Source organism: Oncorhynchus keta, chromosome 2 (assembly GCF_023373465.1).
Source record: "Oncorhynchus keta strain PuntledgeMale-10-30-2019 chromosome 2, Oket_V2, whole genome shotgun sequence".
NCBI classification, from domain to species: domain Eukaryota; kingdom Metazoa; phylum Chordata; class Actinopteri; order Salmoniformes; family Salmonidae; genus Oncorhynchus; species Oncorhynchus keta.
The window spans coordinates 56737954-56762812 of record NC_068422.1 but is presented as its reverse complement, the minus strand read 5'-3'; the positions used below and the strand labels follow the sequence as shown (position 1 = coordinate 56762812).

Here is a 24859-nt window from a genome sequence, read left to right as displayed (position 1 = left end):
TTATATATCGGTTAAAATATTATTTTTGTTAATCCATCCACTTTGTCAGATTTCAAAAAGCCTTACGGTGAAAGCATACCATGATATTATCTGAGGACAGCGCCCCGAATACAAAAGCGTACATTTTCCAAACAAGTGATAAAATAAATCACTTACCTTTGAAGATCTTCCTCTGTTGGAAATCCAAAGGGTCCCAGCTACACAATAAATGGTTGTTTTGTTCGATAAAGTCCCTCTTTATGTCCCTCTTTATGTCCTCAAAACTTTGTTGGAGCATTTTGTTCAGTAATCCACTGGTTCAAAGGCGGTCAAAACATGCAGACGAATACATCCTAATAGTACCGGTAAAGTTCATTGAAACATTTTACTTTATTTATACAGGTTTTTTTCTCATTGAGATAATATCTTTTCCAAGAGAGACCTGAGAAACAGCTGGGCTAAAAACTTGACTAAACATCTTGACGAAAAACAGCTGGCCCAAAAACAAATATACTCTTCTATATACATCGGTCAATATACATCGACCACCAACGAAACTAGATCATCACATTTTAAAGCGACCAGGAGAGAATTCCAGGACAACGGTGCTAAGTATCTAAAACTATTTCTACCATGACCTATTCTAATTTTTGATACTGTTAGAAGCAAATCAGAATGGGACAGGATGACCCCCAGTCTTCTATTTAAGTTATTAAGGGATGATGATGTTATGGAAATGTGAAGATACGATAGCTAGCCATTTTCTGTGTAAATATCTCTGGCTGTGGTAACTAGCGAGCTAACTTCAGCCTCACAACCATGTCTGCGACGCTAGTTTAAAGTTAGCTATCTAGCTACCTTAGCCAAATAGGTCTGGACTGTCTCTGACACTGTTTCACTTGTTAGCTAACGTTAGCTAAGTTAGCTGTCTAGCTACATTACCATAGCAAGATTTTACTTTTCTCCATCTGTGTTAATTTAGCCAAGCTATTTGGCAGGACTACCTCATGCTTGCATAGTGATTGATCGATTTAGCTAGCGTTACTGTACTGGCTTTCAACTTTGAACCTAAGTTTGAGGGTAAGTAAAACTGTGAAAATCCTTTTTGTGTGTGAGGACAGAGCTCTGGGGGAATAAAACAGATTTTCATTGACCCTGTGTAAAACAGCATCTACTTCTCCCACATTGTCATCGATAACCAATAGTACAAACTTGAAACTTGAAAGCCTTAACTTCACCAGAGGCTCTTAGAACCATGCAGCCACTTTGGGACAAAATACATTATATGCACAGCTACCATAGATAGTCTGGCCTTCATTTTACCATACTTGCACCATTGGTCATTTACAAAGATATTCTGTCATAGTGACCAATCTGAAACATCACAGGCTAGGAGCAGCTCATGGGCAAAGTTCCTTGCTCAAGTGCACAACAGCAGTAGGTAGTATACAGAGAAGAGATATTGTCGCAGGTAACCCTCTGGCTGCCAGATCACTCCCTGCAGATTTCCCCAGAAGCAGCTAGGGAGTTTGAACTGATAACGCACTGGTTATCAGCCTGCCTTTCTAACCTCAAAGCTACTGCTGCCCAAATTAATTTAGCTTTATCCTCACTCCCTTGGCTTTGTTAAAACCTCTTAAGCTTACCCCTTACTTTTTTGAACATTCTGTTAAAAATCTCGCAACATTTCAGCGTCCTGCTACTCATGCCAGGAATATAGTATATGCATATGATTAGTATGTGTGGATAGAAAACACTCTGACGTTTCTAAAACTGGTTAATTAAATCACGGCTGTGACTATAACACAACGTGTGTTTCATCGAAAAGCGCAAGGAAAACTGATCACCTAAAACTGGAAAAAATATCAATGCTCCACTTGCATGTATTGTCTATGGGACAGCCAATTAGATGGGGCTGAGATTGCAAGTCCTACAGCTTCCACACGATGTCGCCAGTCTTGTCAATTGCCTGGGAGTTGTTTCTTGGTCAAATGAGTAAGAGAGATCCCATTCCTTCCGGTCTCCGACAGGATGTTTTGGAAGAGAGATTTTCATTTTACATCATTTACATTTAAGTCATTTAGCAGACGCTCTTATCCAGAGCGACTTACAAATTGGTGCATTCACCTTATGACATCCAGTAGAATAATCACTTTACAATAGTGCATCTAAATCTTAAAGGGGGGTGAGAATGATTACTTATCCTATCCTAGGTATTCCTTAAAGAGGTGGGGTTTCAGGTGTCTCCGGAAGGTGGTGATTGACTCCGCTGTCCTGGCGTCGTGAGGGAGTTTGTTCCACCATTGGGGGGCCAGAGCAGCGAACAGTTTTGACTGGGCTGAGCGGGAACTGTACTTCCTCAGTGGTAGGGAGGCGAGCAGGCCAGAGGTGGATGAACGCAGTGCCCTTGTTTGGGTGTAGGGCCTGATCAGAGCCTGGAGGTACTGAGGTGCCGTTCCCCTCACAGCTCCGTAGGCAAGCACCATGGTCTTGTAGCGGATGCGAGCTTCAACTGGAAGCCAGTGGAGAGAGCGGAGGAGCGGGGTGACGTGAGAGAACTTGGGAAGGTTGAACACCAGACGGGCTGCGGAGTTCTGGATGAGTTGTAGGGGTTTAATGGCACAGGCAGGGAGCCCAGCCAACAGCGAGTTGCAGTAGTCCAGACGGGAGATGACAAGTGCCTGGATTAGGACCTGCGCCGCTTCCTGTGTGAGGCAGGGTCGTACTCTGCGGATGTTGTAGAGCATGAACCTACAGGAACGGGCCACCGCCTTGATGTTAGTTGAGAACGACAGGGTGTTGTCCAGGACACGCCAAGGTTCTTAGCGCTCTGGGAGGAGAACACAATGGAGTTGTCAACCGTGATGGCGAGATCATGGAACGGGCAGTCCTTCCCGGGAGGAAGAGCAGCTCCGTCTTGCCGAGGTTCAGCTTGAGGTGGTGATCCGTCATCCACACTGATATGTCTGCCAGACATGCAGAGATGCGATTCGCCACCTGGTCATCAGAAGGGGGAAAGGAGAAGATTAATTGTGTGTCGTCTGCATAGCAATGATAGGAGAGACCATGTGAGGTTATGACAGAGCCAAGTGACTTGGTGTATAGCGAGAATAGGAGAGGGCCTAGAACAGAGCCCTGGGGGACACCAGTGGTGAGAGCGCGTGGTGAGGAGACAGATTCTCGCCACGCCACCTGGTAGGAGCGACCTGTCAGGTAGGACGCAATCCAAGCGTGGGCCGCGCCGGAGATGCCCAACTCGGAGAGGGTGGAGAGGAGGATCTGATGGTTCACAGTATCGAAGGCAGCCGATAGGTCTAGAAGGATGAGAGCAGAGGAGAGAGAGTTAGCTTTAGCGGTGCGGAGCGCCTCCGTGATACAGAGAAGAGCAGTCTCAGTTGAATGACTAGTCTTGAAACCTGACTGATTTGGATCAAGAAGGTCATTCAGAGAGAGATAGCGGGAGAGCTGGCCAAGGACGGCACGTTCAAGAGTTTTGGAGAGAAAAGAAAGAAGGGATACTGGTCTGTAGTTGTTGACATCGGAGGGATTGAGTGTAGGTTTTTTCAGAAGGGGTGCAACTCTCGCTCTCTTGAGGACGGAAGGGACGTAGCCAGCGGTCAGGGATGAGTTGATGAGCGAGGTGAGGTAAGGGAGAAGGTCTCCGGAAATGGTCTGGAGAAGAGAGGATAGGGTCAAGCGGGCAGGTTGTTGGGCGGCCGGCCGTCACAAGACGCGAGATTTCATCTGGAGAGAGAGGGGAGAAAGAGGTCAGAGCACAGGGTAGGGCAGTGTGAGCAGAACCAGCGGTGCCGTTTGACTTAGCAAACGAGGATCGGATGTCGTCGACCTTCTTTTCAAAATGGTTGACGAAGTCATCTGCAGAGAGGGAGGAGGGGGGGTGGGGAGGAGGATTCAGGAGTGAGGAGAAGGTGGCAAAGAGCTTCCTAGGGTTAGAGGCAGATGCTTGGAATTTAGAGTGGTAGAAAATGGCTTTAGCAGCAGAGACAGAGGAGGAAAATGTAGAGGAGGGAGTGAAAGGATGCCAGGTCCGCAGGGAGGCGAGTTTTCCTCCATTTCCGCTCAGCTGCCCGGAGCCCTGTTCTGTGAGCTTTTCGACCATGATTTGAAGACGTGGAGCTATTGAATACACATCGCCCCGTGATCAATTTGATAGATTATTAACATTTACTAATACCTAAAGTTGGATTACAAAAGTATTTTGAAGTGTTTTGTGAAAGTTTATCGTCGACTTTTTTATTTTTTTTAAATGACGTTGCGTTTTAAAACGCTGTTTGTTTACGGATCACACACTTTTCATAGATCGATATTTTGGGTATATATGGACCGATTTAATCGAAAAAAAGACCCAATAGTGATGTTTATGGGACATATAGGAGTGCCAACAAAGAAGCTCGTCAAAGGTAATGAATGTTTTATATTTTATTTCTGCGTTTTGTGTAGCGCCGGCTATGCTAATTATTTTGTTGTGTTGTGGGAGTGAATGAGAGCAGAATATATCAGGTGTCCACCATTTTGTGATCACGCTTATTCCTCATGGTATTCACTTGCATTCCATTACTCACGAAGACAAGGAGTACTCCGGTTGGAACTTTATTGAAGCTATATGTTAAAAATGTCCCAATGATTGATTCTGTACTTAGTTTGAAATGTTTTTTCGACCGGTAATATAACTTTTTGAAGTTTTTGTCCGATATAACGCTGACCAGAATGTTTGGATATGTATACCAAACGCGCTAACAAAAGAAGGTATTTGGACATAAATAAGGGATTTTTTTGAACAAAACAAACATTTATTGTGGACCTGGGATTCCTGGAGTGCTTTCTGATGTAGATCATCGCAGGTAAGGGAATATTTATCATGTAATTTCGTGTTTATGTTGACGTCAACATGACGGCTATTGTGACAAATATTTCTGAGCGCCGTCTCAGATTATTGCATGGCTGGCTTATTCCGTAAAGTTTTTAAAAAATCAGACACAGCGGTTGCATTAAGGAGAGGTATATCTATAATTCCATGTGTATATTATCATCTACATTTATGAGGAGTATTTCTGTTGAATGATGTGGCTATGCAAAATCACTGGATTTTTTGGGAACTATTGAATGTAACGCGCCAATGAAAACTCATATTTTGATAAATATGAACTTTATCAAACAAAGCATATATGTATTGTGTAACATGAAGTCCTATTAGTGTCATCTGATGAAGATCATCAAAGGTTAGTGATTAATGTGATCTCTATTTTCTGCTTTTTGAAACTCCTCTCTTTGCCTGGAAAAAAATGGCTGTTTTTCTGTGGCTATGTGGTGACCTAACATAATCGTTTGTGGTGCTTTTGATGTAGAGCATATTTGAAATCGGACACTGTGGTGGGATTAACAACGAGAATAGCTTTAACATGGTATGAGATACATGTATGTTTGAGGAATGTAAGTTATGAGATTTTGATGTTTTGAAAATGGCATACCTACACTTTGACTGGCTGTTGTCAAATCACTCCTGTTTACAGGATTGCAGCCATAAGAAGTTTAAGGAGAGCGTGATCCGACAGCTCAATGGACCAGACAATCTAGTTTCTGGATACTCCAGGCATGGTGGGTTACATTTTTCATTAACTAGCCTGGCTGACGTGACCCACATGACTCACAGCACAGTGTAGGCTATGACCACACTGGTCTGGAAAGAAGGCTGAGTTTTAATTCAATATTTGCACATAAATTGTGCAAAAGGGTTTGATTCGTTCTCTCATGTTTTTTTTCCCTTGGGGGTTGAGACCTCCCATTGAAGTAGAAGGGGGCGGCACTTGGGGGCTGAGTGTGTCTATGCATGTGGGTGTTTGAGTGAGAAAGATACAGATGAGAGCCAACCAGTAAAAGCACAGCCCCCTTTATTATTGACCCATTGTGCTGACAACATCAAAGAGGAATTTGATAGTTAAGTGTTAGCCAGAACAATGATTAACTGCAATGGAAAAGTAATTGTTTGTCAGCTTTACTACAGATTGCTCAGGACGTCTCTATTTTAAACTCTGACTGCTTGGGGAAACTCATTGAGAACTGGATTGCGGTCATAAAGGACACAAACCTTTGGTCTGCCAGCTGAGAAAAGCAGGCCAAGGACTTCTATTTGAAGTGCATGTATAGTTTGAAATGACCCTGCTAGTGGTGCCTCAGATGCTCATTCATTTTTTAGCCTGAAACAATATGTTATTCACTAAACATTCTTCTCTCCAGATAGAAAAGGTGCCATCGCTTTAAAATTTCTGCCAATGGTCCTCCCAACACCAGTCTCCAAGATTGGTATGAAGACATTCTGACCCAGCTTCGAAGAGACCAGAATGTCCTTCATTGACTTGCAGCCTGTAAGTTTAAATAGTTGATAGGCATAGGATGTAACGGTTGTCTTCCTCCTCCTCATACGAAGAGGAAAATAATCACCCACAACTCAAAAGTGAAACCAGGCTACCTAATTATGGTTCTCAATCAGGGACAACGATATACAGCTGCCTCTGAGAACCATACCATGCCAAACACAGAAATCCCAAATGATTGAAAAGGGAACATAGACTGCCCACTCCAAATCACGCCTGACCATACTAAAACAAAGACAAAACAAAGGAACTAAGGCCAGAACGTGACAGTACCCCCAAAGGTGCGGACTCCGGCCGCAAAACCTGAACCTATAGGGGAGGGTCTGGGTGGGCGTCTGTCTGTGGTGGCGGCTCTGGCGCGGGACTTGGACCCCACTCCACCATATTTTTTGTCCGCCTCTTCACCTGACTCCGTGGCCTCTTTAGAGCGGCGACCCTCGCCGCCGACCTCGGACTGGGGACCCTAGCCCTGGGCGCCAAATGGACGGGAGATTCCGGCAGCACCGGACGGACGGGAGATTCCGGCAGCACCGGACGGTCGGGAGATTCCGGCAGCACCGGACGGACGGGAGATTCCGGCAGCACCGGACGGACGGGAGATTCCGGCCACACCGGACGGGCGGGAGACTCTGGCAGCTCCGGAGTGACGAGCGGCTCTGGCAGCTCCTGGCTGACGGACGGCTCTGGCAGCTCCTGGCTGACGGATGGCTCTGGCAGCTCCTGGCTGACGGACGGCTCTGGCAGCTCCTGGCTGACGGACGGCTCTGGCAGCTCCTGGCTGACGGACGGCTCTGGCAGCTATTGACAGACGGGCGGCTCTGGCAGCTATTGACAGACGGGCGGCTCTGGCAGCTCCTGACAGATGGGCGGCTCTGGCAGCTCCTGACAGACAGGCGGCTCTGGCAGCTCAGGACAGATGGGCGGCTCTGGCAGCTCAGGACAGACGGGCAGCTCTTCAAAAGCAGCCGGGTCAAGTGCTCAGCCGAGAGTTATCGAAATAATGACCCCTTACGTTATGTCAGTCTTTCCTCAGTTAGCGCCAGGACAAATGTAGCCTACATTTTCCAGTTTGGATGATTGTGTTATGCTGTAGCTATTCTGTAAATGTCTAAACATTGCATCCAAAAATAAAATGGTCACATTCAGTACATAACTTTGTAAGGACTGTGTTTGTGCAAAATGTTTCTGTGAAAAAAAACAGTGTGGCCAGCTCAAATGCATCAATCGAAACTGGATGTTCTAAATATGCATTCGAATCACACCAGTTTGAGCATATGCTGCAAGGACCACTGTAGAATGGTACTTGTGAAAAGGTTCATTGCCATATTAGGCATAACTCAATGTCTACCTTTTAAAATAAGAAGTACAGTTGAAATCGGAAGTTTACATACACTTTAGCCAAATACATTTAAACTCATTTTCAACAATTCCTGACATTTAATCACAGTAAAAAAAAACCTGTCTTAGGTCAATTAGGATCACAACTTTATTTTAAGAATGTGAAATGTCAGAATAATAGCGGAGAGAACGATTTATCTCAGTTCATATTTATTTCGTCATATTCCCAGTGGGTCTGAAGTTCAAATACACCCAATTAGTATTTGGTAGCATTGCCTTTAAATTGGGTCAAAACGTTTCAGGTAGCCTTCCACACGCTTCCCACAAAAAGTTGGGGGAATTTTGGACCGTTCCTCCTGACAGAGCTGGTGTAACTGAGTCAGGTTTGTTGGCCTCCTTGCTCGCACACGCTTTTTCAGTTCTGCCCACAAATTTTCTATGGGATTGAGGTAAGGGCTTTGTGATGGCCACCCCAATACCTTGACTTTGCTGTCCTTAAGCCATTTTGCCACAACTTTGGAAGTATGCTTGGGGTCATTGTCCATTTGCGACCAAGATTTAACTGCCTGACTGATGTCTTGAGGTGTTGCTTCAACATATTTATATAATTTTCTTTCCTTATGATGCAACCTATTTTGTGAAGTGCTCCAGTCCTTCCTGCAGCAATGCACCCGCACAACATGATGCTGCCACCCAGGTGCTTCACGGTTGGGATGGTGTTCTATGGCTTGCAAGCCTCCCCCAAACATAACAATGGTTATTATGGCCAAACAGTTCTATTTTTGTTTCATCAGACCAGGGGACATTTCTCCAAAAAGTACAATCTTTGTCCCAATGAGCAAACCGTAGTCTGGCTTTTTTTATGGTGGTTTTGGAGTAGTGGCTTCTTCCTTGCTGAGCGGCCTTTCAGGTTATGTCAATATAGGACTCATTTTACTGTGGATATAGATACTATTGTACCTGTTTCTTCCAGCATCTTCACAAGGTCCTTTTCTGTTGTTTGAACAGATGACCGTGGTACCTTCAGGCCTTTGGAAATTGCTCCCAGGGATGAACCAGATTGTTTTTCTGAGGTCTTGGCTGATTTCTTTTGATTTTCCCATGATGTAAAGCAAAGAGGCACTGAGTTTGAAGGTCGGCCTTGAAATACATTCATAGGTACACTTCCAATTGACTCAAATTATGTCAATTAGCCTATCAGAAACTTCAAAAGCTATGACAATTTTGTGGAATTTTCCAAGCTGTTTAAAGGCACAGTCAAATTAGCGTATGTAAACTTCTGACCCACTGGATTTGTCATACAGTGAATTATAAGTGAAATAATCCATCTGTAAGCAATCGTTGGAAAAAATACTTGTGTCATGCGCAAAGTAAATGTCCTAACCGACTTCCCAAAACTTTAACAAGACATTTGTGGAGTGGATGAAAAATTATTTTTAATACTCCAGCCTAAGTGTATGTAAACTTCTGACTTCAACTCTATGTCCCTAAGGGAATAAGGTGCCATCTGGGGATTATTCTATGGGTGCCTGCCAACTGGCACCCTATTCCCTACAGTATGTAGTGCCCCATAGGGCCCTGGTCAAAAAAGTAGTGCACTCGGGAATAAGGTGCAATTTTCCAAGGCTGTAACAGTGCAAAGAGCGATTAGTTACCTCCATTGATTTGTCCGATTACCGCCATTGAATTGTCTGACTGGAAAATCACAAATATTTTGGGAAATTCACATTTCCAAATGGCCCCACCTCCTCTGTCATTTCCTACATCCAGCATATCATTCCTCCTGTCCCTAGCATAAATTGATAACATACTGGGGAAGCTATTTGTTTCAGAGTACATTGAATTTGACCTCGGAGAGAGTAACTTGTCATTTTCTGTTCATGTGGTTTAACAAACTTAATGGACAGGAAATTATTTTTTTTTTTAAAAACTCTCTCCGAGGTCAAATTCCCCGTACCCTGAAACAAATAACTTACACATCCACATTCCTCCTTTCCATAGCAAAATTGGCTTACATTCTGACATGCTGAATATAGGAAATGACAGAGGAGGTGGTGCCATTTGGACATGTGAATTTCCCAAAATACGAGTGATTTTCCATTGAGACAAATCAATGGTGGTAATCAGTTGGTCTTTGCGTTATTACAGCCTCGAAAACACTGTTGCTGATGAGCTATTCTGTTGATAATCTGCATACCACTATCTGCATAGTCTGTATCCCAAATGGTTACCTTATTCTCTAGTGCACTACTTTTGACCAGAGCCCTTTGGTCCATGGTCTAAAGTAGTGCACTACATACCGTAGGGAATAGGGTGCCATTTGGCATGCAGCCAGAATAATCCACCACAACAAAACCTAATTGGAGGCATTGCATACCAGAAGGAATGTGTTTGATTTCACTAAATCAGAGAGTATCGGAAGTAAACACAAGCTTGGCTTATTTGAATCAGATGGAGAACCCCAGCCAATGTCAACAGACAGTAGGTGTACACATTTCCATCCTTCAAAAGGCCCAATCTGTGATATGGTTTCACCTCACAGACTGTCAATCCTTGCATCTATAGCTCGGTCTATCTCATTTATAGAGATTACATTTCTCCAGCCCCACTCCTCAGATGTACAGCAAACAAAGTGGTGTGGGAGCCGGCCTCCATTTAGTTGTTTTTCAAATTCAGGATTGTGTCTTAAACTTCATTTGCTAGTTTATCTGATACAATCATTGTATCTCCAACACTCAGCAGCCTTGTGATAAAATCCCCCCCACCTTTCCTCTCGTGTCTTTCCTACCTTTGTAAAACGGTTTCTTGAAATCTCTTGACCTGACAGCCCAAGTAACTACAGTGTGGAGCTGCGTCTGGACTCCTCTCCAGCTGAAGGAGAGTGTGTGTGGCTCCAGAGTACACAGATCTACCTGGGGTCAAATGGCTCTCACAATCACTTATGGTTTTCTGAGAGGCAGAGAGAGAAGGATGCTCAAGTCACCATGAGCTGCAATGTGTTGCTTCTCTCAGCCAGCACTGAGTAAAACTATAAAACTCTATGTATCAAGCTTCTCAGAATGTTGATGTAGGTTCAGCCCCCCGGGTCCATCTTAATCCTTGTGAACTAAAAGTCTAAACTGATCCTAAATCAGCACTCCTTCTCTGAGAAACATTGTACTGCCCCTGATCTGTAGTTTTGTACAAAACTCAGATTAAACAAACTGACAACCCGTGAGAAGTGAGTGCACTCTGTTTACCAAGACACAATACTTGCCAACCTTGAGATCTCAAAATTATCAATAATTCTCAGGAAGTTAGGTACGAGGTGGTATGGAAAAACAGGAAGTGTTTGTGTGTTGGCCTACCCACATGTTCAAAGTGTTTGTGTATGCATATTTGACCTACCTGTGCAGGAGTAGTCATCCACTCTGATGAAGGCAGGTAGACAGTCACAGCGATGGCTGCCAGGGACATTCACACATGCTGTGTTAGCCTGGCAGTAGTGCCTTTGAACAGCACACTCATCAATATCTGAGAGAGAAGAACCCACACAGAGGAATTGTCAATAAATATTTGTATATATATTGTTTAATGGGTAGTGACCGTTGGAGGGTAGAGAGGGGGACAGAGAGTAGGGAACAAGGAGGAATATAGAACTCTGTCACCAGTGGGTATGTGTGGTTTGGAGCCTATAGCACTACAGTACCACTATACCAGACTCCGGCACAGGAGTCTGGTATAGTCTGAGGAAACACACAGAGCTTTATGGCCGAAATGAAGCGCTGTGCCATGGGTGGTCTAGTGCAGGGTTTCCCAAACTTGGACTTAGTGTCCCCCCTGAGTGCACGTTTTGGTTTTTGCCCGAGCACTACATGGCTGATTCAAATAATCAACTCACCATCAAGCCTGGATTATTTGAATCAGCTGTGTAGTGCTACGGCAAAAAACAAAATATGCACACAGGGGCAATGCCACAACAGTGTTTAGGACACCCTGGTCTAGTGGTTAGTGCTGCAGACCCCAGGCCACATGTACCTGTATTGATGTGGGTTCAAATCTGTCCCACTACCTTTTGACACTCTCACCTCTTATTTTTCCACACTATCCCTCTATGACTGTTCAATAAAAATACCAAAAAACGTTAAATAAATAAGTGGAACTTCATCCCTGGGAGAAGGGTACAAGGAGTACCAGTACTGAGTCAATTTGCAGGGGTACGAGGTAGTTGAGATAATTTACGGAATTTACAGTAGATGTGGGTAGGGGTAATATAATAATAATATATGCCATTTAGCTGACGCTTTTATCCAAAGCGACTTACAGTCATGTGTGCATAGATTCTACGTATGGGTGGTCCCGGGAATCGAACCCACTACCCTGGCGTTACAAGCGCCATGCTCTACCAACTGAGCCACAGAAGGACCATAAAAGTGACTAGGCAATCAGGATATACACTGTGTACAAAACCTTAAAACTGATTTGGGATCGGTGTCCCTTCCACGGGATGGTTGAGCTAATGTAGGCTAATGCGATTAGCATGAAGTTGTAAGTAACAAGAACATTTCCCAGGATATAGACATATCTGATACTGGCAGAAATATTAAATTATTGTTAATCTAACTGCACTTTCCAATTTACACTAGCTATTACAATGAAATAATACCATGCTATTGTTTGAGGAGAGTGCATAATTTTGAATATGAAAAGTTATTAATAAACATATTAGGCACATTTGAGCTGTCTTGATACAACATTTTGAAGAGAAATGCCATGGTTCACTGGACTTTGCACATAAACTGCTGCCATCTAGTGGACAAAATCTAAATTGCACCTGGGCTGGAATAATACATTATGGCATTTATCTTACATTTTAAAGATGATGGTACAAAAAAATAGAAAATAACAGTTTTTTCTTTGTATTATCTTTTACAGATCTATTCTGTTCTTTTCTCCTACATCCCTTTCACATTTCCACAAAGTTCAACATGTTTTTTTACAATAAGGTACCAAGAATATGCATATCCTTGATTCAGGGTCTGAGCTCCAGGCAGTTAGTTTTGGATATGTAATTTTAGGTAAAAATGTTAAAAAAAGGGGCGACAGACTGAGCAGGTGAATTCAGGTGAAAGCTATGATCGCTTATTGATGTCACTTGTTAAATACACTTCAAATACTTCAATCACTGTAGATGAAGGGGAGGAGAAAGGTTCAATAATTATTTTAAAGCCTTGAGACAATTGAGACATGGATGTGTGCCATTCAGGAGATGAATGGGCAAGGCGCACCAGTTTGCATCAAGAACTGCAAAGCTGCTGGGTTTTTCATGCTCAACAGTTTAATGTGTGTATCAAGAATGGTCCACCACCCAAAGGATACCCATACAACTTGACACAACTGTGGGAAGCATTGGAGTCAACATGGGCCAGCATCCCTCTGAAATGCTTTTGACACGTTGTAGAGTCCATGCCCCGACGAATTGAGGCTGTTCTGAGGGCAAAGGGGGGAGTGCAACTCCAAACAATATACTCAGTCAGTTATGAAAACTAAGGCAACCCCTATTACTAGCCTATTCAACCTCTGGAAAGCTGCTGCGGTCATCCCCCTCTACAAAGGGGGAGACTCTCTAGACCCAAACTGTTATATACCTATATCCATCCTGCCCTGCCTTTCTAAAATCTTTGCAAGCCAAGTTAATAAACAGATCACCAAATTAAATCTAGAATCGGCTTCCTATTTCTCAACAAAGCCTCCTTCACTCATGCCGCCAAACATACCCTCGTAAAACTGACTATCCTACCGATCCTTGACTTCGGCAATGTCATTTACAAAATAGTCCCCAACACTCTACTCAGCAAACTGGATGTATCACAGTGCCATCCGTTTTATCACCAAAGCCCCATATACTACCCACCACTGCGACCTGTATGCTCTCGTTGGCTGGCCCTCACAACATATCTATCATCTATAAGTCTTTGCTAGGTAAAGCCCTGCCTTATCTCAGCTCACTGGTCACCATAGCAACACCCACCCATAGCATGCGCTCCAGCAGGTATATTGCACTGGTCATCCCCAAAGCTAACACTTTCTTTGGCTGCCTTTCCTTCCAGTTGTCTGATGCCAATGACTAGAACAAATTGCAAAAATCTCTGAAGCTGGAGTCTTATATCTCCCTCTCTAACTTTAAGCATCAGCTGTCAGAGCAGCTTACCAATTACTGTACCTGTACACAGCCAATCTGTAAATAGCACAACCAACTACCTCATCCCCATATTATTACTTATGTAACAGTATAATTTTAAACCGTCCCCTCGCCCATACCCGGGCGCGAACCAGGGACCTTCTGTGCACAACGACAACAGTCACCCTTGAAGCATCGTTACCCATCGCTCCACAAAAGCCACGGCCCTTGCAGAGCAAGGGGAACTACTACTTCAAGGTCTCAGAGCAAGTGACGTAAGCGATTGAAACGCTACTTAGCGCACACCGCTAACTAAGCTAGCCGTTTCACATCCGTTACACTCACCCCCCTTTTGACCTTCCTCCTTTTTCCGCAGCAACCAGTAATCCGGGTCACGGCACCAATGTAACAGTGTACTTTTAAACCGTCCCCTCGCCCATACCCGGGCGCGAACCAGGGACCTTCTGCGCACAACGACAACAGTCACCCTCGAAGCATCGTTACCCATCGCTCCACAAAAGCCACGGCCCTTGCAGAGCAAGGGGAACTACTACTTCAAGGTCTCAGAGCAAGTGACGTAACCGATTGAAACGCTACTTAGCGCACACCGCTAACTAAGCTAGCCATTTCACATCCGTTACACTTACCCTCTTGCTCTTTTGCACCTCAGTATCTCTATTTGCACATCATCATCTGCACATCTATCACTCCTGTATCAATGCTAATTTGTAATTATTTTAGCCTCTATGGCTTATTTATTGGCTACCTCCCTGCTCACTACATAGATACAGGCGTCCTCCCTAACTCAGTTGACGCAGAGGAAGGAAATGACTCAGGGATTTCACCATGGGATGACTTTAAAACAGTTACAGATTTGAATGGTTGGAGAAAACGGAGGATGGAACAACAACATTGTAGTTACTCCACAATACTCACCTAATTGACAAAGTGAAAATAAGGAAGCATGTACAGAATAAAAATATTCCAAAACATTCATCAAACTTAAAGTAATATTGCAAAAGATGTGGCAAATAAATTAACTTTTCTTCCTGAATACAAAGTGTTATGTTTGAGGAATATAAAGTCCAACACATTGCAGAGTACCATTTTCCATATTTTCAAGCATAGAGGTGGCTGTATCATGTTATGGGTATGCTTGTAATTGTTAAGTACTGTGGCGTTTTTCATGAAAAGAAAAACATAATTGAGCTAAGCACAGGCAAAATACTAGAGAAAATCTGGTTCTGTCTGCTTTCCACCAGACGCTGGGTGAGGAATTCACCTCTCAGCAGGACAATTTTGAAAAGAATAATGGTCAAATGTTACACACTCCAGGTGTGGAAAACTCTTAGAGAATTACCCAGAAAGACTCACAGCTGTAATCACTGGCAAAGGTGCTTCTACAAAGTATTGAATCAGTGATGTAAATACTTACGTAAAAATAAATATTTCTGTATTTCATTATCAATAAATTAGCAAACACTTCTAAAAACATATTTTCACTTTGTCACTATGGAGTATTGTGTGTAGAACGGTGAGAGAAAAAATCAATTTAATCCATTTTGAATGCAGTCTAACATAACAAAATATGGAATAAGTCAAATAGTGCCTTAAGACAGTATTGATACTATGTACCAATGTTTAAGCTAAAGGTGGGCTGCATTGTACAATCTGTACTGTATGGGGGCCCTATACAGAAGTCAGTAATGGTACAATACTGTATTAAGTAAGTAGCCTTGCACAAACCTTGGCTTGTGCGAGCCGAAATGGTTAATGAGAGCAGGATCTCTTGTTTCTGTAGCCTGAGGCAGCTTGATGTACAAGTACACCCCCTAGACAGGATGCTAGTGTATCGCAGGGCCTTAACCCCAATCCATCTCCTCAATGGTGAGTGCCAAGCATTTGGTCCCATTTTTACAGAAATAGGAAAAGAGGCAGAGGGAGAGAGAGAGAAAGGGTTGGAGAAAGAGGAGGGGGGGATGAAAGGCACACACCAAGTCCGGAAGATTTTACACAGCAATATCCAGGTAATACTGTATCATTGTAGATTACAACCAGGCTATGCGCATCATTCCTCTGTTAATGTACGTACAAAGTCATCTTTATAAGCATTAATACACAGATTGAGTTAAGGGAGCTATCCGAGAGGCTGGATGACTAGTGACGAAATGAAATTGGACACACACGGGAGGAGAAGAGTCATACAGCTGTGTGTGTATGTGTGTGTCATATAGCAGTTTATGAGCACTAGAGCTGTCTCCTCCAGGATGACAGCTTTCCCACTACTTAAGGGACTCGGTATAATTCCTACACTTAAGGGATCTGCTCCTAGGCGTATTTCCATATCTTATCCCCCAATCTAAATAATATATTTGAGGTCGGGTCTCTCACTGCTCTCACTGCTAAGATTTCCTCTCAAAGTATGAATTTATGTATGCAATTAACTTACCTCAAGATGCCTCAAGGTTTCAAGTAGTGCATAATGAGTCTTTGGGTAAGATGTACAGTATTAATAGGTTTAAAAATGTATATAATGTACAGTATTGCACCCTACTTTACTAAAATGTACTCTACTCAAGACTTCTTTTCAACATTCATTCAGAACGTCTGGAAGAATATGTATTTTAAACTTTAATTTTGCTTCCTGGGACTATTCTAATTCACCCCTCACCTCTCTGTTTTGTCAGGTTTAATTTCAAATCGAAAGGGGATCTCTTTAAAACTCTTACATTTGTCCTGGGTGTTTCACATTGTCTCGGTCTCTCTCTCCCTCTCTCAGTTTGTCTCTCTCACTTTGTCAAACTCCCTCTCTCACCTTGTCTCTGTCTCTCACTTTGTCTTTGTCTCTGTTCCTCTCATTTTGTCCCCCCTCTCTCTCTTTGTCAATCTCTATTTCTCACGTTGACTATCTCACTTTGTCAATCTCCCTCTCTCACCTTGTCTCTGTCTCTCATTTTGTCTTTGTCCCTTCCACTTTTGTGCCTCTCACTTTGTCTCCCGTCACTTTGTCGATTTCTCTCTCACTTTCTGTCTGTCTGTCTGTCTGTCTGTCTGTCTGTCTGTCTGTCTGTCTGTCTGTCTGTCTGTCTGTCTGTCTGTCTGTTTCTCTCTCTGACACTTTGTCTCTCTCACTTTGTCTCTCCCTTTTCTCTCTTGCTCTCTCTCTCTCTTACATTGAATGAACTACAGGACAAAATACAAACCCTCCAACCCAAAAAGGCCTGTGGTGTTGATGGTATCCTAAATTAAATTATAACATATACAGACCACAAATTCAAAATGGCTAAACTCTTTTTAACACCATCCTCAGCTCTGGCTACTTCCCCAATATTTGGAACCAAGGACTGATCACCCCAATCCACAAAAGTGGAGACAAATTTGACCCCAATAACTACTGTGGGATATGCATCAACAGCAACCTTGAGAAAATCCTCTGCATTATCATTAACAGCAGACTCGGGCATTTCCTCAGCGAAAACGAAGTACTGAGCAAATGTTAAATTGGCTTTTTACCAAATTACTGTACAACAGACCACATAATCACCCTACACACCTTAATTGATAAACAAACCAAAACAAAGGCAAAGTCTTCTCATGCTTTGTTGATTTCAAAAAAGCTTTAGACTAAATTTGGCACGAGGACCTGCTATACAAATTGTAGGAAAGTGGTGTTGGGGGAAAAACATAAGACATTATAAAATCCCTTTACACAAACAACAAGAGTGCGGTTAAAATAAAAAAAACAACAACATTACTTTCCACAGGGCTAGGGGTGAGACAGGGATGCAGGTTAAGCCCCACCCTCTTCAACAAATGTGACCCGATTCAGGAAACTAGGTGTATGTCGCAAGTCACGACTTCACAGGAGAGATGTTTGAACGTAAAACATTTTTTTTATATCAAAATCCGTTATTTGGCAGAAATGCCTTCTCGAACATGTGCCTTAATATCAAACTTGTATGCCATCTGTAAATACGAAAACAATTGTTCAAGTATGAGCCTAGTTGGTTTAACCACAGACAAAGTGAGCAACCTTCCTGGTTGCCATGATTGGCTGAGATAATGAAGTGGGCTGGATTTGTCAAGAGATGAGATTGGATTGGTCTACCATATAGCACACGTCTCTCTATTGGAGTTGGTCAGTATGCCTAGGTAGTAATCGTGTCAAACGTTGCTTTTAAAAAATGTATTACATAGTAAAACTGCATAAACCTAATGTAAAGTTAAAGTGTACTGTTAGCTAGCTAATGTTAGCTGGCTGGCCCTCTAGGTAACGTTATGTGTATGCTCTCCACTTCCTGGAGGACCGAGTTTTGAAATCAGTGGAATTTGAGTATGATAGCTAAGGAGATGGAGAAAACACCCGTCTGGATTCCATCATCAAGGGCACCATGCATGGCATCAGACAGGAGGCACGTCCAACCATAATGTAAACTGATAAGATAGTCTAGCTAGCTACATTTTCTATTATTACACGTTTCTAATTTTGACAGGAAGTGGCTGGTTCGCTAGCTAACGTTGTGTATGATCTTATTCTTCATATCTCACACACAATTCTCACACAAATTTGCTTGACTAGTTATAGCCATAGAACCTGGTTGGTTAGCTACATGCAGATTCATGCAGGGTAGTAATGTCATGAGTTGTGATTATGGTCCAGTGTTTAGCTATATAGCTAAATATCTTAACAAAATAATCCACTCTAATTTTGACAAAGTATTTTAATTTCAAGTTAGTGAACTAGCTAGCTAACATTAGCTGGCTGGCTCGCTAACTAAAGTTGCGTCATCCGTTGGGATTCATTCTTTACCAAGCTAGTTACATTTCTGAACAAAACACTCTCGTCTTAGTGTGCCAGAGCGCAGAATAAGTGATTTGAATTTTTGAATGCTCAACACCCTTTGAAAATGTCCTGTGTCTGTAAACATTGACAATAAAGTGTAATTAAATTGTTGCCAGGAGCACTGTTACAGTCACCAAAACTCTGGACAACCTGTAAACTGCCTAACCAGCTCTGCTAGGGGTGTGAAATGGTCAGAGTCAGGTGTTCTCTCATTATGTGTCTGGAAGTAGCTAGCCAATGTTAGCTTGGGTGCTTGACTGTTGTTGTGAGGTCAGCGCCTTCGGAACAACCCTACTTATTGGCCAGAGCATCCAGTGTTCGCTCTGAACGCGAAACGCTCTGAATTTACGTACTGACAATCTGACAGCACAGTCACCAACGCTCTGGATAATATACTGTAACAGCCTAACCAGCTCAGCTAGGGCGAGTACTGTTTACTGAGCTGTTTTCTCTCTCTTAGATGTGTGGAAGTAGCTGGCAAGTTGGTACAGAACGCATGGATCAACCCTAAAGAGATGGGTGAGGCTAAGGCTTAAGAGGGTGTGAACAATGCTGAATGGGTATAGACAAAGATGGTTTCTCCAATAGTAGTACCAAAACATTGAAAAGCGGTTTTCTTAAAAGTTAGTTTACAAATTGATCAACTTTCAAAGCAGAATTACTTTCCATACCATTTTGTAGCTATGAGTCTCTAATTTAATCCAATGTAAAAAACAGAACTTAAAATGTTGCTACATAAATATAGGTTGTATTTACAATGGTGTTTGTTCTTCACTGGTTGCCCTTTTCTTTTGGCAACAGGTCACAAATCTTGCTGCTGTGGTTGCAATTTGTGGAATTTCATCCTTTCACAATGTCAAGAAATTCACCAAAACTGTATCCATGTGCATACTATCCTATAAAACTCCCTGCAGAGAGGAACTATGACATCGGTGATCGGGAGTTCCCAGTGGTGTAGGGGGCATTAGAGGAGTGGAGACACTGGCTGGAGGGTGCCAAGGACCTGTTTCTCATCCTCACCGACCATTGGAACTTGGAGTACATATGGAGAAAGAGGCATCTGAACCCGTGCCAAGCAAGGTGGGCCCTTTTCTTTACTAGATTCAACTACACCTTGTCATACCGCCCAGGTTCAAAGAACATCAAAGCCGATAACCTGTCCCAACTCCACGATTCGGGAGAGGTTCTTGTCCTGAGTGGTCCCGTCATACCGCCCTCCTGACTCGTTGCTCAGGATGTCTCCCGCTACGTCAAGTCCTGCTCCGCATGTGCCCAAACCAAGTTTTCCTGGAACGCACCAGCTGTAAAACTCCCTCCCCATGCCTCAGTGGCCTTGGACCGATCTGTCGATAGATTTTGTCACTGATCTTCCCCTGTCTGATGGTTTCACCACTGTTATGGTTGTTGTTGACAGATTCTCCAAATCATTCTGTTTTATCCCTCTCTCTGGTCTCCTTACTGATCTCCAGGTGCTATGGCCATCCGGGGGATATTGTCTCCGACCGTGGTCCCCAATTCACATCACATGAATGGAGAGACTTCATGGAGAAGCTGGGGCTCACGGTCAGTCTCACATCCGGGTACTGGCCTCAGTCCAACAGGCAAGTGGAGAGGATTCAATCAGGAGCTGGAGAAGTTCCTGAGGAGTCACTGTCAGGACCGGCAGAGGGAGTGGGCCTGGTTTCTTCCCTGAGAGGAGTACCCCCAGAACTCTCATCCACCTGGTTGTCTCTCTTCCAGTGCATCCTGGGGCACCCTGGATCTGTGGACCCCGAGCCAGACCGAAGTCCCTGCAGTGGATGAGTGGTTCCGGCAGGCAGAGAAGATTTGGGACTCCAATGCGCCGTCTGGTGCCAAAAGGAGCAGGCGGACCGCCACCACAGTAAGGCACCCATTTTCCATCCTGGTGATCACGTCCGGCTATCCACCAGGAACCTCCCGCTCTGCCTGCCCTCCCGGCAACTGAGCAATCGGCTAGTGGGGCCATTCAAAGTTCAAAGTTCAAACTTACCGATTACAGCTTCCCAATGACTACGAGATCTCACCTTCTTTTCACGTTTCCCTCCTCAGGCCGGTGGTTCCTGGTCCCCTGGCTGATGCCGTCCCCCATGACAACCCTCAGCCTCCCTGGACATTGAGGGTAGTCCCGCCTATGCTGTCAGATCCCCCTGAACTCCTGACGTCACGGGGTCGACTCCAGTACCTGGTGGATAGAGAAGGGTGCAGTCCAGTGGACTGGTGTTGGGTTCCAATGGACAACATTCTAGATCCCAACATCATCTGAGATTTCAACCTTCGCCATCCGGACTGGCCCGCTCTTCGCCCTCCTGGCCAAGTGTCGTTCTAAAGCTGTAGCAGCATGTCATGGGGGGGGGAGGTATTATCTCTCCAGCATTCATCACTGTCTACTAACCACTGGTCCAACAAACCTTACGCACATCTGCGCCTCATTAGGCACATCTGGACTCACTTGACTACCCCTTTATCTAGTGCTCTGTTGTCAGGCAATATTGTTTGTTTCCATGTTTAGACACGTTCTTGTTTTGTATTGTTCAATGTTCATCATTAAACTCACAAACTGCACTTGTTTCCTGGCTCCCTGTCATCTACGTTACATTCCCAGGATTGATGCTTTTTTGGTCAATGGGAACAGGTGAGCTTCAACCAATTGTAGCTTATTTCAATACATTATATATTCAATGGGAAAAGAAGTGTCAGATCCTTGATGCTTATGTCAATATCTTTGCCGTCAATATATAATAATAATAATAAAATTTAGCAGGGTGTCATCCAAAGCGACTTACAGTCATATGTGCATACATTCTATATTGCATTCAATGGGAAAAGACGGGTGTCAGCAAAGCATGCTTATGTCAATATATTGCATTCAATGGGAAAAGATGAGCATCACAGGGTTGCATTCAATGGGGTAAAATTTTACTCATACTATTGATGCCTAGAGTCTAGATGCCTAAGTGAATGCATTGCATTCAATGGGGAGAGATTAGCATCCCAATAAGGATGCCTACGGTACTTGACACCGTCCTTCTCCCTCCTTTCTCTCTTTCTCCCTTCCTTCTCTTTCCCACTCCCGTCATCTTGTCACTCTTTCTCCCTCCTCTCTCACTCCTCTTTCCTTTCTCTCTCTCCCTCCCCCTCCATTCTTTCCCCCTTATTTACCATTTCCCCTTCCCCCTCATCTCTAGCTCTCCTACCTCCACAGACAGGATAATGACTAGTGAGTATGGCTGTTGTGGTGATTGTATTACTGCCACAGCGGTGGTCATGAACTCAGTCACCCTTTGGTCACGGTTTCTCCAAGTGTTGATGCTGCTGAAATGAAATCCCATTTTATCAGTTTTATTTTCCCAGATTGTATAGAGTTTCACTCTCAAAAATCACACTTTAAAAAAATATAAAAACTAACACAATTGGATGTTCAAATTCCACAACACTGCTTAATTCACATATCTTTTCATTCCATGTTTGATCACCTGCCAACCAGTAAGAATTCCGGCTCTCACAGACCTGTTAGTTTTTATTTAAGAGGCCATCCTGTTCTCCACTCATTACCTGTATTACCTGCACCTGTTTGAACTCGTTACCTGTATAAAAGACATCTGTCCACACACTCAATCAAACAAACTCCAACCTCTCCACAATGGCCGAGACCAGAGAGCTGTGGAAGGACATCAGGGTACAATTCTAGACCTGCACAAGGCTGGGATGGGCTACAGGACAATAGGCAAGCAGCTTGGTGAGAAGGCAACAACTGTTGGTGCAATTATTAGAAAATGGAAGAGGTTCAAGATAACGGTTAATTACCCTCGGTCTGGGGCTCCATGCAAGATCTCACCTCGTGGGGCATCAATGATCATGAGGAAGGTGAGGGATCAGCCCAGAACTACACGGCAGGACCTGGTCAATGACCTGAAGAGAGCTGGGACCACAGGCTCAAAGAAAACCATTAGTAACACACTACGCCGTCATGGATTAAAATCCTGCAGCTCACGCAAGGTCCCCCTGCTCAAGCCAGCGCATTTCCAGGCCCGTCTGAAGTTTGCCAATGACCATCTGGATGATCCAGAGAAGAAATGGGAGAAGGTCATGTTGTCTGATGAGACAAAAATATAGCTTTTGGTATAAACTCCACTCGCCGTGTTTGGAGGAAGAAGAAGGATGAGTACAACCCCAAGAACACCATCCCAACCGTGAAGCATGTAGGTGGGAACATCATTCTTTGGGGATGCTTTTCTTTAAAGGGGACAGGACGACTGCACCGTTTTGAGGAGAGGATGGATGGGGCCATGTATCGAGAGATCTTGGCCAACAACCTCCTTCCCTCAGTAAGAGCTTTGAAGATCGGTTGTGGCTGGGTCTTCCAGCATGACAACGATCTGAAACACACAGCCAGGGCAACTAAGGAGTGGTTCCGTAAGTAGCATGTCAAGGTCCTGGAGTGGCCTAGCTAGTCTCCAGACCTGAACCCAATAGAAAATCTTTGGAGGGAGCTGAATGTCCGTATTGCCCAGCAACAGCCTGATCTGGAGAAGGTCACTATGGAGGAGTGGGCCAAAATCCCTGCTGCATTGTGTGCAAACCTGGTCAAGAACTACAGGAAATTTATGAACTCTGTAATTACAAACAAAGGTTTCTTTACCAAATATTAAGTTCTGCTTTTCTGATGTATCAAATACTTATGTCATGCAATAAAATGCAAATTAATTACTTAAAAATCATACAATGTGATTTTCTGGATTTTTATTTTAGATTCCGTCCCTCACAGTTGAAGTGTACCTATGATAAAAAATTACAGACCTCTACATGCTTTGTAAGTAGGAAACACTGACGATTTTGCAGGTTATCAAATACTTGTTCTCCCCACTGTATCTACTGTGCATACTATGTTACTTTTACACACATTTTTGTTCCCTTTAGTTTCTCTCCACCATCTCTCCACATCTACTCCATCATTGCTGTACAGTCTCTCCCAGTCTCTTTCAAAAAGGTTCCTCAAACATTTACATAGTTTTCCGCTTTAATATCAGTATCTCCAAGGTTTCTCTAGTCTTTTCTCCAGTCTCTCTTCACAGTTTCCACATCTATTATACCTCCATAGTATCTCTTACATACTATTTTCCATACTGTCTGATTCCAACAGTGTCCTGTATCTCTGCGTGTTCTAGTCTCAGCCTCTCTGCCCTCATCTCTCTCTCATCACATCCACCTATCAGCCCCTGATAAACTGTGACATGCTGAACCACACTTAGAATTGATACAAATTCCAGACGCTGCGAGCGCCTGACATTCAGAGCAGTTTGAAGGACAACTGAGGAAATGAGAAGGATATAATGGAACATGCCTGAAGCCTAAACAGCAGTCAGAGGCACTCTTTTAATGTGATCTGCTTGAGCGCTTCAATATTAAGAGCAATTAAAGAAAAGTGGCAGTGACTGCACGAGGCGTCACATGCCTGATAGCACCAAAATAGCTGCACATCCACATCCTACACAAACAGCAAAAAGGGAACTGACAATCGCAGATAAGGTCTTTTCCAGAAATCCTGGTAGGAAAATTCCCAATTCCTGCTCATATCAGCCCCAGCATCTTTCCACAGCCCTGCTCTTGCCTTGTGCCATGCTCTGCTCTCCCAGGCCCTTCTCCCCAGCCCTGTTCCAGTGTAAGAAACCTAACAACTATCGGAGAGATGCCAAATACTGGACTGAGCAGAGTACTGTGTAAGCTTCCTCCGGTATGGTCTGGCGTCTGAGATCAAGATACACCCAAACACACAACCACGGCATAAGCAAAAATAGATACAGCCTTGTGCCCTAGCCCCTCTCCAAACCCCAGAGGTGAGCCCAAGTTTTCCCCTGTGAGACAGCTATATGTGGAAAAGGCTGGGAGGAGACGTGGGAGCGTATCCAGTGGGGCACCATTCATCTCATATGTTTTTCCATGTTCCACTTGGCACACTATCAGCTGCAGGAGAGAGTGTGGGAGTGTGCACAGGATCAATTGTGAGCAGGTGTGTGTGAATGTGAAGCAGGTTTTAGTGTGAGAGAACGATGGAGACAGAGAGAGAGAGTGCGTGTGTGTGTGTGTCATATGTCATTACTGCCCTGTACCCTTCTGTACCTTGGTATA

The 24859-nt window shown here is 43.8% G+C and overlaps 1 protein-coding gene across 2 annotated transcripts in view; it reads right to left on the bottom strand.

Moving 5' to 3' along the window:
* Positions 1-24859, bottom strand: part of LOC118402851 (protein kinase C-binding protein NELL1-like) — a 387979-nt gene that overhangs the window by 74998 nt on the left and 288122 nt on the right. For both annotated transcript variants that reach the window (XM_035801186.2, XM_052478791.1), the window contains exon 13: positions 11097-11222. In XM_035801186.2, the coding sequence (XP_035657079.2) occupies positions 11097-11222 (126 nt within the window). The remainder of the gene's footprint in view (positions 1-11096; positions 11223-24859) is intronic.